The 19,306-nt window shown below is 43.0% G+C and overlaps 1 protein-coding gene across 2 annotated transcripts in view; it reads right to left on the minus strand.

Annotated features, from left to right (window-relative positions):
* The window catches only part of drosha (drosha ribonuclease III), a 141,343-nt gene that overhangs the window by 116,395 nt on the left and 5,642 nt on the right, over nucleotides 1-19,306 (minus strand). For both annotated transcript variants that reach the window (XR_013788485.1, XM_079489646.1), the window contains exons 7-14: nucleotides 16,147-16,288; nucleotides 13,816-13,976; nucleotides 12,609-12,689; nucleotides 11,593-11,679; nucleotides 9,338-9,424; nucleotides 6,403-6,474; nucleotides 5,351-5,432; nucleotides 3,155-3,229 (exon numbers count right to left, since the gene is read on the minus strand). Coding sequence is in view for 1 of the 2 variants with exons in the window: in XM_079489646.1 (XP_079345772.1) it covers nucleotides 3,155-3,229; nucleotides 5,351-5,432; nucleotides 6,403-6,474; nucleotides 9,338-9,424; nucleotides 11,593-11,679; nucleotides 12,609-12,689; nucleotides 13,816-13,976; nucleotides 16,147-16,288 (787 nt within the window). In the remaining variant the exon portion in view is untranslated. The remainder of the gene's footprint in view (nucleotides 1-3,154; nucleotides 3,230-5,350; nucleotides 5,433-6,402; nucleotides 6,475-9,337; nucleotides 9,425-11,592; nucleotides 11,680-12,608; nucleotides 12,690-13,815; nucleotides 13,977-16,146; nucleotides 16,289-19,306) is intronic.

The following is a 19,306-nucleotide window of genomic DNA, read 5'->3' on the forward strand; positions in this document are numbered from 1 at the left end:
CACTGACATAGAAACAAGTCTTTTTCAGAAAACTGACAGGAAGATTTTTTTTTAAATTTCGACGTCAGGCCTAAATGGGTAAGGCAGGGAGCGGGGGTATATCGGCCGTAGGCGGAAACCCATTTGTGAGAAAGTTCTATGGACTTATGTCCGGGGCATCATGGACGACACTAAGATACTACACAATGCCAAGGACACTGGCACAAAGAGAGAGTTCTATCTTAACGAGTAAGCCTTGCACACAGCCACTTTAATTCTTTCTCTGCTAGGTACATATACATTCGTACAACCCCCAGCTATGGGATGTTATCAGCCAGGTACGAACATGTTCGTACCCTTGGTTGAGCCACCAGAGCAGCTTTTAACATTGATCCGGTTGCTATGCAACGCCTCCGTCACCACCAGCTATGGGACGTTACAACTGCTCTCCATTTACCTCGGTTCATTTACAAAGCTCCATAACTCGGAATCTACAAGTGCCGTCCTTGGTGACCGTCATCCATTCAAAGTTCGGATGTCATTTGTGACTTGTAAACAGTGTGCGCTAATGCTAATGATAGCCAATGGTTACAGTGAGTGTGTGCATGGGGCTACAGCCAGGAGGAAACTGATTATCTTAATGTGGACGCAGGTGCTGTCACAGCTTAACTACACTAATGCTACCAGCTAGCGGCACAGAAAGAATTAAGCACTTTTTTTATTTCCCCCGATTCTTGATGATCCATCTATGACTTGTTTTTAGTTTGCATTCACAATTTAGTTTGTATTATTACAAACTAAATTGTTATTACTGCTGCTACTACAACGTACAATTTGCTCATATGTTCCAGTAAAATCTCTCGGAGGGAATTTGGCTTTAACGAGTCGACCTAAAAACAAAATGTTGAGATGGGAAGCGAGAAGCTTAATTTCTATTGGGCCTTGGTAAATGTGAAGGCTGAAAATAAAAAATATCGTTCTTGTAGGAATGGAGATTTATTTGGGCTATAGTGTAGTCCGGTCAGCGGTCACATGATGGAACATATGATAAGAACATTCAAAAACTTCACAAAGGGGACGCGCATGCGCGCACGCGCATGCGCGCACACGCACACACACCTCATTAACACATTATAACTGGAGTGATGTGTTCCTCCACACACAGAAGAATCAACAAGGTCAAATACACTCAGGTTAATAGACACTCATGCAAAATTGATTGACCTCCATTTTGCAAGTGCTCACTTGGACAAACACTCTCACACAAGCCTCCGAATCTATCGGCCATGGCCACCCACTCTTATGAAATGCATTAAGAGAATAACAAATGCATGTCCACGGCCTCTCGCCATCGCTCAGAGACACTAAGCTCCATCCCTCCGTCTCCTCTTCCTCCACTTTGTACAGATCAAAAACAACAGATTTAATATGATTTATTTAGTTTTAGGGATGCACCGAATGGGAAATTCTTGCCCGAAACCGAATACCAAATATAGGAAGCGGTTGGCCGAAAACCGAATATGAGAGAGAGAGAGATATATATATATAATTATTATTACATGCTAATGGCAAAAAACATATACATACATACATAACAGTAGGTTACGAAAGGTAACTCCAGTTATTTGACTATTAGGTGCATCCCTATTTATTTTATTTAATGTATTTTTATTTTATATATATAAAAACAAGTGGTTGTGAACATTGTACATTGGGAGAGCTAAGAGGGAAATTGTAGTGTTGATGTAAAAGAGGTAGGCGGTGCAGCTGTCACAGAGGGTATGGCGCTGGTGGTGGCTATGATGGCACACCAGCACCATCATGTGGTTCAAAGAAGAACATCACACAAGGTGTGGCTGAGCACATTATTGTCCCCACATCCAAAAATAGCCTTCTGGTGGGCCCTGAAGAACAGGTTTTCCTGTAGTATTTCTAAATATTCTATATCAGTCCAAGGTGCTCTGTAAACGCACATAATTATATTGTTATGGGTTTTCTCTACATATTTCAATCATAATAGACACGTTATCTAACATCTCCGGACCTATCCGATTAAAACACCAACTGCACAATTTTGGTAGTCCGTATCGTTGGGCCGTAATCCTCGTCCGAAGTTAGTGGGAGGGCCTATTTTACAAAAAATGCCACAAATCACGAACGGAATGTCCAATCCATCCCAAATTTGAATCACATGTCGCGTGTGGGTTACTCAACCCAGAGGCAAAAGCAATTCCATTTTCATCCATTTGTTGCAAAAACATGTTTTTTGGGCGATAAATCCCCTCCGAATTACTTACGCATGATCACAGGGGTGACGTGACATTGTAATTGGCTGGCAATATTAGTGGGAGGGGCCTATGTAAGCGACTGCGGCAACCACACGTTGCAATTTTTCAAAATTGCGACTTTTCTAGTTGTCTCTGTACTTGTAATTAAACTGTATCATTTTAGCGCATGGTGCAAGTTCATTGAGGCATGTCCACTTTTGCTAGTTAAACAGCCCATCTGAGTGCAAAGTACATCTTACGGCATAAAGGGGTAGTATTTAGTCTTACTTAAAAGTCTTTCTATGCCAACTACGAGAATGTTGTACTTTCCCTCTACACCAGTTGTATGCCAACTACAAGAATTCTCGTAGATAAAGCTTCATATCAAATATGAAATGGTTTAGCTGAAAATCACCTTTTAACACTGGCCTGGTTGCTAGGCAACGCTTTGCATACCCCCAGCACCAGGAAACGTGTGCATGCATCCCATAGTCCCATTTAAAATATCCCCTCGCTCTTTTCTCTTAAAAATACGGAGCTGTCCGTCGTGATGGAGGTTCGGATCTGATTTGTGATTTTTCATCGCATCGCGATTGAAATATGAACGTTTCTGGCGAAAGATAAACAGCGTGAGCTAATGCTAACATAAGCAATACAATGGCGGTCTGGGAAAACGGAAGTGAAAGTGACCATATATACCCTTTGCTGCCACCGTGTGGCAGAGAAAGTTAATCATGGGTTCCAGGAATCTCCCATTGCCCATAAGAACAAGGTGTGCCTGCACTTGTCTTTGTGCATTTCCATTTAAATCACCATGTCTCCTGATGGCGGGGAAATACCAAACTCATTTTGTCAAGTCAGTGCCACCATGCAGGAAATGACACATTAAGGGAGGTTTGCAGTCTCACCTGGTAGAAACCGGACAAAGCGAGGCATGAAATGGAACTGCTGGCAACCAGGGGACCCATTTTCCATCTCTGGACCTGAGGAAAAGATTTATGATCCTAAGATTAGTACTGTAATGTTTTTTTTCCAATAGCTATTAAATGCCACTATATTACTGGCAAAAACTGTCCCAAGTCTGACAACATTTTAAATTTCATCGGAAGGTAAACAAATTCTCTATGGTATTTTTTTGACCACAGTGCATTGATGATGCAAATATCAATATAAAAACTGAGAATAATGTTAGTAACAAGATAACGGACGCAGGTTTTATTTTGATCGTTTTTTGCTATGGATGCTCCGATCAGGTTTTTTGGGACCGATCACCGATTGTTTTTCTCATGATCAGCCAATACCGATAGGTCCGACACCGATACTGATCTTGTGAAATGTTGCAAATTTTAATATTTCCAAAATGATTATATGTCAAAACCCATGTCAAAACTGTTCCCGTGTGTGGGGAGGAAGGGGAGAATGTTTAGGCCTGTCACAAAAATGCAAAATGATGCTATACTATATATCTGATTGATATTTATAGCACTAAAATGGTGTAAAAAATCAGTTTCTCCAGATAGGGTAAATTGCCGATCACAGATAGGGTACATGCCGATTACCAATTAGAGTGAATATCGGCCGATATGGCCGATCACCGATGGCTGATTGTCGGAGCATCTCTATTTTTTGCAACTGCTTTTGGTGTTTTAAGCATTGTTATAATTTAGCTATTGAAAAATAGCAGATCTACAAGCTCATAGTGCGCCACCGAGTGGCGCGCTACGAGCTTGTAGGTCTGCTATTTTTGAAAAATCGTGAAAATAAAATTTAAAAAAATATATATATATATATATTTTTTGAAAATAATTTGGGGACCCCCTAAAATAATTTGGCGACCCCCCGAGGGGTCGCGACCCACGGGTTGAGAACCCCTGGTCTAGATCAGTGGTTCCCAAACCTTTAAAACCATGACCCAAAAGATGTGATGTCTCTCTGCGACCCAAACTAGTGAAAATCTACCGATCTAGCCGATCTACAAGCTCATAACGCGGCGCGAAGCGGCACGTTGTGAGCTTGTAGATTGGCTATTTTCACCACTATTTTCACCACTTCTAACCCATTCTGGATTTTAACTAAGCATTATGTTATACTTTAGCTATTGAAAAATAGCAGATCTACAAGCTCATAGCGTGCCACTGAGTGGCGCGCGCTACGAGCTTGTAGGTCTGCTATTTTTGAAAAATTGTGAAAATGTGGCACAAATCTTTGAATATATATTCTTTCAGAAGACTTTTTTTCTTTTTTTTACGTCAGGCCTAAATTGTTATTTGTTTTCTAATTCATGGTATATCTTTGATTTGTCTTTTATTTCATCATTAAAAGTACTGAAGAAAATATTTAAATTTTGTTTTTAACTGTAGGAAAGCAAAAAAAGGGACCCATAAAAATGTGTCCGGGACCCACAAATGGGTCCCGACCCAGTGTTTAGGAACCAGTTCGCTTCTTTTCGGCTTTTCCCTTCGCTACAGCGAATCATCTGCCTCCTCTTCTCTAGGCCTCCTGCCTGGCAACATCGTTCTACCGATATTACTCACTATCCCTCCTCTGTACGTGTCCAAACCATCTCAGTCTGGCCTCTCTGCCGTTATCTCCAAAACATGACATGTGCTCTGACTAGAATAACTAAAAGCCTAAAACGACAACGTCATGCTAGGGTGATGTGAAGTGGAACCAGCCCCAGAAGGTTTACTTCTGTGGACTCTAACATTACACCTAGCTACATGTTTAAGCATTATTTCATATTTACATTTAAATTTTGTTTGATACCATAGCGCAGGGGTTCTCAATGTTTTTGGCTGAGGACCCCCGGAAATGCTTTGGCCATGTCTCGCGACCCCCGCCCCGCCCCCACCCAAAAAACACCCACAGGTTGAGAACCCCTGCCATAGCATACTGTATGATCTCATAACGCTACTGCCTGCACCTGCCTCTGTGATATATTAAAGGGGTTAAGCTGCGTTCACACGGGCAGATGCAAAAGATGCAAAGATCACAGCATGATTTGTTGCGTTGTCGGAAACTGGCGCTCACGCGGCCGTGACGTCCTCCAAATTGATGGTCAATTTATGGTGAGATTGTGCTTCCTACTACTCTCATCGTTGTACCTGTTAGGTTCCAGTCGTACAGCTCCAGAACGTCCTTGAACAAGTAGTTGGAGAACCACTCCAGGCCTTGAACGCAGTAGTTCTGAGCACAAGAGGAAGAATGAATGAGGGTTACCGCCCAGGGGCACAAACCCGTGCAAACACATAGAATAGGGAAAATAAGACCAACACAACAATCACAGGCAGTGTCTGGAAACCTTATCTACAGAGCTTCTGAACACATTCTCTGCCGTTGAGATCTGTCATCGACGTGGTCTTTTCAGTGGTTTATGATACATGGCGCTCTTCGCCAATGTGTGAAACGGGACATTCTGCATAATGAGTACCGTATTGTGCCAACGGTACTTTCTACTTTTGGTACTTTAAGTACATTTTGATACCAATACTTTTGCACTTTTTACTACAAGTACATATTGAAGGCTGGACTTGTAACAGTATTTCTATATTGCAGTATTGATACCTTTACTTAAAGATGGAGTGCCACGATTTTTTTCAACCCTAAAACATGATCATCAGGTATTATTATAATATGAGGAGGAAGAACTTTTCCCAAAAAGTGTACAGTATTTGTTAAAATCATGCTTTTATGTGGACACACCCACCAGTTCATTAAGTATGCCTGGTATGCCTGGTGGGTGGTGATCTGAACTGAAGCTGCACCCACAGCTGTAGTTGTATGATAAAGGGGGAGGGGTTAGGGGCTGATAGTGTGATGTCACTATATTAATGTTTATTTCATTGGCCCGTTTGACTGTCAAGGGTTCAGCCTCCAGGAAGAAACCCTAAATACAAAGTTAATACACCATTGCACATAAAAATTACTCCAGGGTGTACTGTCACCTCATAAACACATGAAAAATACAAAAATTGTGGCACTCCATCTTTAAGTAAAACATTCGAGTACTTTTTCCCAGCACTGAGTGTAGGTTACAGAGAGCTCAGCTGAGGGCATTCAGGCCAGTCAGTACTCAGTCAGCCCGCTTGAGCTCAAAACAAAAGGGGGACAGAAAAAGGACGAGAGAGAAAGAGAGATAGCTAGTGGATTTACTGACCTCCGGCGTCATCTCCTCTATGAAGTGAATGGTGTAATCTATGTTGAAACGAATCACGCGGCACAATGGTATCTGAGAGGATGAGAGGAGGAGAGGACGGAGTGGAGAAAAGAGATGGGGGGGGGGGGGGGGGGGAATAAGAAAGGGTGATTCATTATCGTGGGATTGGGAAGAAAGGTTTACGGCTTTTCAAGGAAAAACTCATTACAGGATGAAAAGTCATCTCTTGTCAACTCTGGCCACCTCTGGAGATGACAGGTGTGAGGAACCGCAGCCTTCGTTTGCATCACGTCACACGTGCGAATGTACATGTCAGTCTTTTTAATTTCATTCAAAAGACTGACTAAAAACTAAACAAAAATGTGCTGTCAAAAACAACATTGCTCTAAGGAGAACAGGCTGCACACAAACTGTGTCACACACGCACACACGTGCCATCGCTGCACGCACTCACGCGCTCACTCACAGGTCTTAAAAGCCCAGGGATTTCTAACTGCTAAGAGACTTGAATCTCGCTAAACAGATAAGCCCGTCTCTTTCCGTGTTTAATCTGCCTATAGCTAGACGCTCATTGTTGTCCGAGCACAGGAGTCCATTTTAAGAGATTAACCTGCAAACCGTGCGTTTTGCTTGCTGCCCCATCGCGAAGTAACTAAACTCCGGCTGATATTGTTTGGGCTCTGGGGTCCGCTAATCCCCCTCTGTTGTGCTCTCCGCCCCAAAGACGCTTAAGTGTTTTATACCACGATTTAACCACAGGGCTGTTTAAATATTAACAACTCTAATCTGTGCTAATCCTCACAGTTCTTTTTCAAGATGCATGAATACTGACCAAATTATGGTAAGACAACAGGGGCAACAATTTGCTAAATAAAGAAGGCAATTTATTTGTTAGTAGTACACATGTTAAACATACTGAGAATTACACAATCCTACTATGGAAATACTTGATGAAAATATGATTAAATCAGGCCGGTTGTATTGAATTATAGCCGCACTATTTAACTTTCCTCTTCTGCCGCGGATTTGAAACTGGTTTCATGTGCCAGTGCTGAGATCTTTACCATTGAGCAAATAGTGCCAGCCTGCTTGCTCAGGGGATAAATTGACTTTGAGAGCCGTTTCAGCGTACTATGTATTGTAAGTCAATGAGGAGCATATTCTGAATGATCAATTTCTAAAAACCCATTCTGGGTGGGAACCCCTTTTGGTGTTTTAACCCTTCTGGACGGGAAGCCCTTTTGGGGTTCTGTACAGTATGTACAGTATTCAAAAATGTAAAAAAAAATATGCTGCTATATAAATATTTGAAGTTTTTCAGAAACCTTATTTAGGTCAGGATTTAGAAGGCGTTTTTTTTGCCTCAGTCCAAAATGGGTACGCTCCTGAGGGTTACAGGCAGGTAGCTAAACGACCGCAGAGGGAAGTCTCTGATACATAACTTCACACCTCTATAATGTCTGAGAAGCCACGATGGGCTGCAGGGAGGGAGGGGAGCGGACGGGGTGGAGGCGGTGAGAGGAAGACTTGCAACAAGGTCAGAGCACCAGAGGAGAGGAAGAGGAGAGGAGAGGAGAGGAGAGGAGAGGAGAGGAGAGGAGAGGAGAGGAGAGGAGAGGAGAGGAGAGGAGAGGAGAGGAGAGGAGAGGAGAGGAGAGGAGGAACACAGGGATTGATTGATTAAATATTTGATTACACAGAAATGCAAACAGTACGAGTACATTAACTTGGTCTAAAAGCCTAAGGGTAACCCAAAAAAAGTCCTGAGGACTTGTTTCCGAGGGATGGATCCAAGAGAAAATAAACTCTGAATGTCCATTATTTATTTACTAGCCTCGGAGGCGTTTCGTTTTCACAAGAACAAGAAAAGCCTGGGCAAACAAGCCACATGGCCTAGGAGTGGGAGTGAACTACAGCGCAGAGGAACTTACTTAGGTCAGGATTTAGACAGCGTTTTTTTTTTTTTAATCTGCCTCAGTCCAAAATGGGTACGCTCCTGAGGGTTTCAGGCAGGTAGCTAAACGACTGCAGAGGGAAGTCTCTGATACATAACTTCACACCTATATAATGTCTGAGAAGCCACGATGAGCTGCAGGGAGGGAGGAGATGGGACGGGGTGGAGGCGGTGAGAGGAAGACTTGTAATAAGGTCAGAGCACCAGAGGAGAGGAAGAGGAGAGGAGAGGAGAGGAGAGGAGAGGAGGGGAGAGGAGAGGAGAGGAGAGGAGAGGAGGGGAGGGGAGGGGAGGGGAGGGGAGAGGAAGACTTGCAACAAGGTCAGAGCACCAGAGGAGAGGAGAGGAGAGGAGGGGAGGGGAGGGGAGGGGAGGGGAGGGGAGGGGAGAGGAAGACTTGCAACAAGGTCAGAGCACCAGAGGAGAGGAGAGGAGAGGAGAGGAGAGGAGAGGAGGGGAGAGGAGAGGAGAGGAGAGGAGAGGAGAGGAGAGGAGAGGAGAGGAGAGGAGGGGAGAGGAGAGGAGAGGAGAGGAGAGGAGAGGAGAGGAGAGGAGAGGAGAGGAGAGGAGAGGAGAGGAGAGGAGAGGAGAGGAGATTCTGAAGGTGAGGTGAGGAGAGTAACACAGGGATTGATTGATTGATTGATTGATTGATTGATTGATTGATTAAATATTTGATTACACAGAAATGCAAACAGTAGGAGTACAGTCATTAACCAAAAAAAGTCCTGAGGACTTGTTTCCGAGGGATGGATCCAAGAGAAAATAAACTCTGAATGTCCATTATTTATTTACCAGCCTCGGGGGCGTTTCGTTTTCACAAGGACAAGAAAAGCCTGGGCAAACAAGCCACATGGCCTAGGAGTGGGAGTGAACTACAGCGCAGAGGGGCGTCGCTCCAAATCTGGAGGCGTGGTGAGAACATGCAAAGAAAAGCAAGCAGGGGGGAGGAGCCGAGGAGGAGACATGGCAGGGACTTACATTAGTGAGAGGCTTGTGGGAGAAGAGGGAGAAGCCTTCAAACAGGTACTCATGGTCGTCATATTCAATCACCGTGGGTCTGTCAGTCTGGAGAGAGGAGGAAACAACGACAAACACACACAGGACTTCAGTGAACACCATACAAACACTGGGTCAGGAGGATCCCGGACACATTGTTATGGGTCCCCTTAGTTTTTGTTTTATTTGGTTTTTAATTATTATTTCAAAAAACATTCCCATAAAAAGCTAAACTTTTCATGTATTAATGACAAAATCCAATGATTTTTTTTTCAGTAATCGTCATCAAAAATCTAAGAAATTCCATAAGTTAGAACAAATATTTAAGAAGTACTGAAAATAGCTGACCTACAAGCTCACAACGTGGCGCGAAGCACCACGTTGTGAGCTTGTAGATCTGCCATTTTCACCAGTTTGGGTCCCGGGCGAATATCTAATTTCCGTTTTGGGTCACAGGCTGAAAAGTTTGGCAACCACTGCCTTATATATTAAAATATAGTCAAAGTCAAGTTCAGTATGAGCATTGGGCTAAACTATGATCTTACTTAAACTATGATCTTGACCGATGACCGACTGATTTTGACCAATCACCATTAAAAGTTAATCAGTTCTGACAATGAATATTATAACATACATAGATCTAAATTGCCCTAAGCGATGTGATGACCAAGATGATGATAACTGATATCAGCCTTAGAATTCACGCATTAAGGCAGTGAGTATTGCCTCTTTATTTTAAGGATTTAAACCACACCAAAGAAAGGTGTAAAGAGGGACTTCATTATTTATTAATGTGTTGATTAAATGCTATTTTCACATGGTCTTGGTGGCTATAAAAGACTACTGTGCATGTCCAAGTGATAGTCAAATGATCACTTTTGACTAGCACCGGTGCTGCAAAGTATAGCGAATGTGCTGTACATGTCTTCGCTTTGCACATTTTATGTGGGGCCTTCATAATCATTCAGTTTTCTTGAAACTTGAAACAGTTGAGGTGTCGGACCGGTTAAACAAAGTTTAATAAGGATAAATGTATGCCCAATTTGATAGTTGTAGACCAAAAATCACACCTGTTTGAACTGAGTGGTGCAACTCCCCTCTATTGGTTCTCTGTATCGTTCCAATTTGTATCGTTCCAATTTCTTCTCTGTATCGTTCCAATTTCAGTTCCTATTGTATTAGTTCTCTGTATCGTTCCAATTTGTTCTCTGTATCGTTCCAATTTCAGTTCCTATTGTATTAGTTCTCTGTATCGTTCCAATTTCTTCTCTGTATCGTTCCAATTTGTATCGTTCCAATGTCTTCTCTGTATCGTTCCAATTTCAGTTCCTATAGAGCTCCGAAGTCTGACGTCACTTTCAGTAGAGGTCGTCAATCGCCAGGTTCATGTATTTGTTTATTTGCATTGAGATCCCCAAACGGCGATTTTAGGTCGCTTCATATAAGAACTGTGTTTGAAAAATAAACCGACCACCTCGGCGTTTCTGTCAGGGGAGTGGCTGTGCGTCGTTAATGATGTCCATTCATATTTGATACAGCCAGTTTCTAGAGAAAATGGAATTAATGTGACCGCAAAAGCCTTGAAACTACATATGAATGCAATGTCGCTGAGCATATACGTCACGCCCAGCTGTCAACATATTGCGTTCCTGAGATTCCTCGTTGACGTAAGCTCAGCTGGTGGTGACTCGACTCGTACTAACCACGATACATTATATATCAATAAAATAAAAATAAACATAATTAACGTTCAGTTTCTGTTGTGCGACGGGCTGCGGGCAGAAGCAGCCTACCCGGAAATGTAGTCTCTGGGTTGTTTGGCTCGTTTCTAACGCTTATTTTGTTACTCTTTGGGTATATTTGTACATTTCCACCTTCAGTCGATGCTTCATATCCATATGAGTGAAAAGGCCGGGGTGATCGGTTTATTTTTCAAACACAGTTCTTATATGAGGCGATCTAAAATCCCCCTATGGAGAGTACAATGCTTATAAAAACATACAGGAACCTTTGAGCTCACTGCCCTCTGCTGGTAGTAGAGGGCAGTGACGTCAGGACTTCGGTGCTCTATTGGTTCTAACACGATCTCTCTTTCTCCGTTTCTGGCACAACAGCGCCACTTTTGGTGCTCATTGGTACTGGTCACACACATAGTCACACACAAACATGAACACGGACATTGCTGTTCCTTGGAGTGGTTGCACCACTCAAAAATGAGAGACACACACTGTACGTACCAAGAAGTTGGTGGGCGGAGACACAGTGATCCTGTAGTGGAACAGCTTGCCCGAGTTGTTGTTCATTAGGCGGCAGTTTTTCACAGGCTGGGACCAATAGAAGATATATTAGCCATTGCAAATGTAATATGAGTACCACAGACAAAAAACAGTCTAAGTCCAAATTTCATTCTAACCCCTCCACGAAAAGGCCTCGTTATCCTGAACCCTTATCTATCATTTATACATTATGGATCAATAGTGTGGACTTAAGACTGTTTTTCGTCTGTGGCTTTAATGATGGCTATACATTAGGGCTTTCTAGTGATTTTTACTAGTTGACTAGTTGCCTAGTCGACTAGTTGTTTAACTGCCTACTGCCTTTCACTTCTAGTGATTTTTACTAGTTGACTTGTTGCCTAGTCGACTAGTTGTTTAACTGCTAAAAAAATAAATAATAATAATAATTATATATATATATATATATAATTATTATATTTGTACATTTAAAAACTGTGTACATCGGTGACTATAACCGAGCATTCTAGCTGATCTGCAGGCCTACAACTAGTCAACTAGTACCAGCAAGGTCGACTACTAGTGGATTTACTAGTCGACTAGTTGCTTAAAGCCCTACTATACATAATATAATATATATAGTGGTTGCCTCTATAGGAATATTGTCCAATCAGAAGAGGGCAGGACATACGTATATGCAATGTGCATGGCGAATCATTGGTTTGGCAGGTTTTGGCTTAAAGCCCAAAGTGCATCAATGATTTACCATGCAACTCTTGTGCATGGGTACATTTTGGGCTTAAAGGGGGTTACAGACACCATAAGATGCATTCAATACTACCCCCATAGGTGACAACAAAGGTGTGGAGATTGGAATATGGCTATATGTAAACCACCACATACATAAAAGAGTACATACAGTCGAGGTTGACGGGGATAATGCTTTTGCCCTTGGTGTGACAGGGTTCCATTCCATGCGGTAAAAAAAAAAAGGGTGATTTATTCATGGCATATCATACCTCCTCCCCTGGGTAGATGCTGTGGCGGATGCCTGTGCGTCTGGCCTTGGCGCTGCACTTGCATAGCGGGCCATCATTCATCTGCGCAGACAGCAAATGCAATCAGCTAACAATCGCAAGAGACAACGAAATCCAATGGAATGTACGCCATATGGCGGATGGTTTTTTATCTCAAGTGAGTGACTCACATGCGTACCACTACACATTGACAGCATGGGTGGCTCTCCCGGTGGAAATGAAACGTCGAACCGTGGCAGAGGGGAAGCTACACTCTACCCATTAACTTCATACAAGCACCGTCAGTGTCATTCTCTATCCTTCGCACGGAGCTGCACACACGGAGCACAGCCCTGCCTAAACCCTGCCAGTGTGAAGAGTCACACTCTGTCCTTTGAGGCACACGGGGAAAAACGGAATCAGAATTGCGCAGGCAATTTGAGAATTAAATGCCGTGCATGTGTGCATGCTTATTTTATTGCGTGTCAAATTTGAAGTCGGTGGGGCAAACGGTTCTCAAGTTGTAAGTCGGTGGGGCAAACGGTTCTCAAGTTGTAAGTCGGTGGGGCAAACGGTTCTCAAGTTGTAAGTCGGTGGGGCAAACGGTTCTCAAGTTGTGTGGATTACAGACGTCGTACAGACATACATAATGTACACACAGAGACGAGGCGCATTTATTGTAGGATGGGCTATATGCACACAGAATAACTTCCTACTACCGGACCGCTTCCCGACTTCCTTCAGGTATTACTGATGATACTAATTAAGGCTCGTACGGGGCCATTTGGAACCCACTCAAGAACACTTTGAGACCCACTCAGTGTTTCCAGTGAGTCAACATTCGCCCTAGCAGCACCCTGACTCTATTTGACCAGAATGGAACAGAGCCTTCTTTAGTGGTAACACCTGTGAAGAAGTAGGGAAGGGGCCCAATTCTTTCCAAAATGGTGTGTGCATAATGCATATAGAGTGTCGAGCGGCCCGGAAGAGAATTTCCCCATAGACATTTCAAAAAGTATTTATTTAAAGATCTTGATTTTTCAGGAGCCGAGTTGGCTTTGTCCGAGGTGTAAAGGTCTTTAAATAAATACTTTCTGAAGCGTCTACGGGAAAAATGTATGGGAAATTGTCTTCCGGGCCGCTCGTCAGGGGCGGGACCACGACGCGCTATAGCCCGAATTGGACATATTGCCCCCAACAGCTGACTGACCTGTCCCGGGTCGTTGTACCACAGCTCATCGTGCATGCGATCCGGGTGAGCTTTCTTCCGCTTGATCTCAGCAATGACGTCAAAGATGTCAGAGTCGCAGCTGCTGGAAGACGAGCTACCCTCGCCGTCCGACTCGCACTCAGAGTCACTGCTGCTGTTTTCTGGGAACGGGAAACAACACGTTAACACCCCAATCGCCCAGGACGAAGTTCACCGTCGTTTATTGATATGAAAACCGATAGCATCGCTTCACAGCCTATTAGCGCCTGTTGCGCAATCCTCGGTGTTACACAACAGTGGGATGTCATCGAAAATGTTCCCCCCCTGTTTAGCCGACGACAACGAAAATCTTAAAACGTTAACTCACGATCTAAATCATCCCGTCCAATTCTAAGATCCTGTGTTAGACGGGCCCCCGCTGTCCAGTCGCTAGTCGCGTTAGATTTAATCATGCCTCCCGTTGTTGTCGATCACCTTTAGAGTGTTTTGGCTACATTTAGCTGCTCCAGCCACATCCGGTATAATTCCAGTCCGTCGGTAAAAGTGCTCTGTTGCTATAAATCGATTGGGCGCTATGATTTAATGCATTAAATAACCCCCGGGCAATCGGAGTGTTAATACATTGTCTGGGGTTCAGAGTAAAAGCGGCCATGTCTTTCCGGCACCCCAGGGCCCTTTTTGAAACCAGTCCCTTGACTTGAAGTGCTCTCGGGAGGTTGCCCCTCCAGCTGAATCAAGTTCCCTTGATTAGGGTGCTGGGTATAAAAAACTATCTGGAAATGCACTCGCCCTCCTTGTGCAGAAACAGGAAACAGACACCAATCGTTGCCATGTTTACCATCATGCAATTGTGTTACCTGTTAGTTTGTACAGTTATTGCATTGCATCGTGTAGGTTTGTGTGACATGTGGATTTCATTAATATGGACATTTAAAAGCAAATACAGCGCGACTGTCAAAAAGGACATGTCATATACATCCATGGTGTTTATAAATCATTGTGTTAAAAGTTGTTTTGTTTGTGTGGTTTCATTTATAGTTTTTCACAGTGGGGTAAATAAAGAGCCCTTGTGAACATCAGTTGGAGCGTTGTCTATTGTATATTCAGATGAAGATTGTTTAGGAGCAGTTTATTTATCATTTATTTGTGGTGGTACTTACATGTGTAGGTTGCGGTTTCCATGCGGACACAGAGCAGGGCTGCACAAGGCAATGGAGTCTAGATCGGCACAGACTCGCTCTTGAGGGCTTTATAAGCCACTTCCACTCAAGGCTGCGTGAACACGCATATCGAGGGCAAGTGTGTAGGGCGAGTGGCGAGGATGCGGTTTCAAAAAGAGGGCAGAGCTCCATTTTGAAGGAATCCCGGGAATGATTGTGTTAAAAAACAACTTTTTGCCCTGAGCCGGTTGCTAGGCAACGCCTTGCTCTCCCTAGCACACTCGTGCTCAGTGCTCACGCATGCGTAGACTACCGTTATAATTAGGATCTCTTATGTCGAAAACTACGCCGCTGTCCGTTGTGCTGATCAGACATCAGAGGTTTGGATCCAATTTCAGATATTTCATCGCATCGCGATCGAAATATAAACGTTTGTAGATCGGCTTTTTTCACTACTTCTGAAAATATTTGTTTTCTAATTCATGGAATTTCTTTGATTTTAACCCATTCTGTACGGGAACCCCTTTTGGTGTTTAAAGCCTTCCGTTATACTTTAGCTATTGAAAAATAGCAGATCTACAAGCTCATAGCGCGGCACCAAGTGTCGCGCTACGAGCTTGTACGTCTGCTATTTTTGAAAAACGCCGAAAATGTGGCACAAATCTTTGAATATATATTCTTTCAGAGCGAGCGTTTTTAACCCATTCTGGGCAGGAACCCCTTTTGGTGTTTTAACTAAGCATTGTTATACTTTAGCCATTGAAAAATAGCAGATCTACAAGCTCGTAGCGCGCCACCGAGCTTGTAGGTCTGCTATTGAAAAATCGTGAAAATGCGGCACAAATCTTTGAATATATATTCTTTCAGAATACTTTTTTTTCGATGTCAGGACTAAATGGGTTAACACAAATCTTTGCTTCTGGGGGGGGGGGGGGGGGGGGGGGTCTCTGGAACAATATATTTTCAGATGGGGGTCGGCGGCCGATTATATATATTTTTGGGGGTCCTTGACATGAAAATGTTTGAGAACCACCGACATAGAAACACACACAAACTGTCAGGATTTAGAAGGCATTTGTAGAATCGTCCGCAAGTCTAAATGGGTTAAAGGCGACCCATAAAAATGGGTCCGTCCCAACCCCGTGTTTGGGGAAACAGCTGCATAAATCACCTTGTTCCTCGTCCAGCTTGGTCTTGGGCGGGTCCCAGTTAGGTCTGGTGGATTTGGCACGCTCCTGCCTCTGGCCCAGCTCCTCTTCAAAGCGCTCGAACAGATCCCGCAGTTTGCTGGTGCCCACCACGGTAGAGTCGCCCTGGAGTGGAGGCAGAGGAAGCACAGAGCAGTGTTGATTTCGTCGACTAAAACTAAGACGAAAAATGTTCGTCGACTACCTTTTTCCACTGATGAAAACTAAATCGAAACTAAATTAAAACTAAGCTATGATGACTAAGACTAAATATACTGACAATTTCGTCAACAAATATAAACTAGACTAAAATGTTAAGGGTTCAAGGGACTAGTGGACAAGAAATCCAGTATAAGTCATTTTACACTTGGTTGCATGCTGAAAATAGCCGATCTACAAGCTCACAACACGTCGCAGCGCGACGCGTTGTGAGCTTGTAGCTATTTTCAGCAAGTGTAAAATCAGTCATTACGACGGCATCAAGACCCGCCAAAATACAGTTTAGTCGACTAATTCACCTGTCAACTAAAATCTTATATTTAGTCGACTAAAACTAGACCAACACTAAAATATTCCAGGTGACTAAAATGTGACTCAAACTAAATGAAAACTATTCAAGAGACTCACAATGCCGATAAATGATGATTACTTCTAACGTTTCAAAGTGAAATTTGGCTTGATATGCATGTCTGCATTTATTTTTAGTTAAAAAAAAAAACTAATGAAGCTGATGTACTCCGATGCCTAAACCATAATAATGGCAACACAAACAGCGCTCGCTATTCATTGTGTTAAATAGCTCTATCCCCAAAGTAAACATTGCTATAGAGTGAGTCTCCCCAGCTCTAGTAAACAACAACAGAAGATACATTTTCAGGTCAGAACAACAATATGATGCAATCAGGAGAGAGAACTCGCACAGGATACAGTATCTGAAATTGGAAAGTGATCAAACAAAGAAATGAGCCGACACAATAGGTATCGTAACAATAGAACTGGAGAGACCCCCTTTACTGATCAACAGATACTATCTATCTAACTATTAGGGATTTCACTTTTTAACACCCTGCGCGGCATAAACGGAGGTCTCCGTCCTATCAAATAGTAACGCTCGACACTCAGGATGGAGATTAACCTGCCACGCATGTCGGGAGCCACGGGTGAGTTTTAACCTGCAGCACAGGTTAGTTTAACTAGCAGTGCATGTCGGGAGAAACTGTGATGTCGAACTATTTGCCTGTATTTACTGTTTAGTATGTCTAACTAACGTATGCACCCCGCGTTTCACAGCAGTGAAAACTGCATGTGAAAGTTTGCAATGAACAGTACGGCACAGAAGGTAGGATTGTTGCAATAATTTCATAATCGTCTAATCGCAATTACTTTTTTTTTTACTTACTACTATACATGTTACTATACTATTATACTATGATATAATAGTTTCCATGTTGAAAGATGTTCACCCATTGAGGTGCATGTTAAATGACAATCGATCATTTCCATAGCAAGAGCTTCAAAATGTCTTCTAAATCTAGTCAACAAGGGCCTGCCCTGCAGCTAGGACAAATAAAGAGGATAGTGCACGGAGGTGCGGCCCACTCTCCTGCGGGAGGTTTGCACATGCTCAGTGTAAACAGGAACTGCGATGATGGAGTGTTCCAGCAGAGGTGCTAGATAGAAAGCTCATAACTTTCATATAAATAATGAGATCCAGAACAGTTGAGAACTAGAAAAAGTGCCCTTCTGGGCACAGGTCTCCAACAGGAGGATAGGAGTGTGTGTGATGTTTGGCAAAATGTTTAGGAGTAATATAATCATGTTTTGTGTGTGTGTGCGTGTGTGCGTGTGATGCAGCTTGGCCTGTTGTAGCGCCACCATGAGGCTGATTTGAAAACTGTCAACTGGCATTTCTTCCTCAGCCTGGTGGGAATATGCATTCACAGTTTCACCGCAATCGGACGCTGCGTTGAGTAGTTGTGGCAATTTGTACAAAACGGGTACAAAGCGGGCTACTCCTGAAAGGTTTAGAAGCCAATCGTAGGCAATGAATGTGGATTATGAGAAATCAAACAAACGCGACTTGATCACATGACTATGGAGAGCATGTGTACCAATTTGCGTGAAATTTGGATAAAATCTAAAGGAGTAATATTAGAAAATGTGTTTTACATATATCGGCCTCCTGGTGGCGCTATAAAGAGCAGATGTGAAAAATTCCAGGCAAAGGTTTTTCCTTGGCCTCTAGGGAGTTGGCATACAAAGTTATCCACAGATCCGTGCAGTTAGAGGTAAAAACACTTTTCCGCGAGTTATAGCGCCACCATGAGGCTGAGTTGAAATTTTTCACGTGGCATTTCTTCCTCGGCCTAGTGGGAATGTGCGTGCACAATTTCACAGAAATCACACAATGTGTTCATGATTTGCAGCATTTTGTTTGAAACTGAGCACTCGTGCGAATTTTGGAAGCCAATCTTAGCCAATCAGGATGGAGTCAGAGAAATCTGAAAGACCCGTTTCGTTGAATGGCTCTAGAGACTGTGTACCAATTTGCGTGATGTTTGGACAAAATCTGTAGGTGTACTGTCCAAAAACTTGTTTTGCACAAAGCAGCCTCCTGGTGGCGCTATAACAGGCCGTTCTGGAAATTCTGGGGCAGAGGTTCATCGTTGGCATCCAGGGAGCGTGCAAAATATACTCTTTCCCCATGCCTTCGGCCTGGTGGAGACAATTAAACAGCAGTCACCCTTCCCTTTTCAAATGTTTTATATCATCCACAGCACTTGAATGAACAGTATCCATGTTTCTTTGTCATTTCACAAAAATAAAAGTTTGACACATGTACTAATTAAAGAACATGGAAAATCCACAAAAGAAAATATACAAAAACATTAACATTTAGTAAATGTACTTGTCCTTTATCTTTCAGTCTGTTATACACAACATTTCTTCCACAGTTATGAAATTGATATACTTTTTAAAATAAAAACAAAAACAACTTTGTACTATTCTCTTTTTGTGATATCCTTTTTATTATTTCAGTTCAGGGTCAGCAACTCTCATGCACCTCTAGCACCTCTGCTGGAACACTCCATCATCGCAGTTCCTGTTTACACTGAGCATGTGCAAACCTCCCGCAGGAGAGTG

The sequence above is a fragment of the Electrona antarctica genome, assembly GCF_951216825.1.
Source record: "Electrona antarctica genome assembly, chromosome: 20".
Lineage (NCBI taxonomy): Eukaryota > Metazoa > Chordata > Actinopteri > Myctophiformes > Myctophidae > Electrona > Electrona antarctica.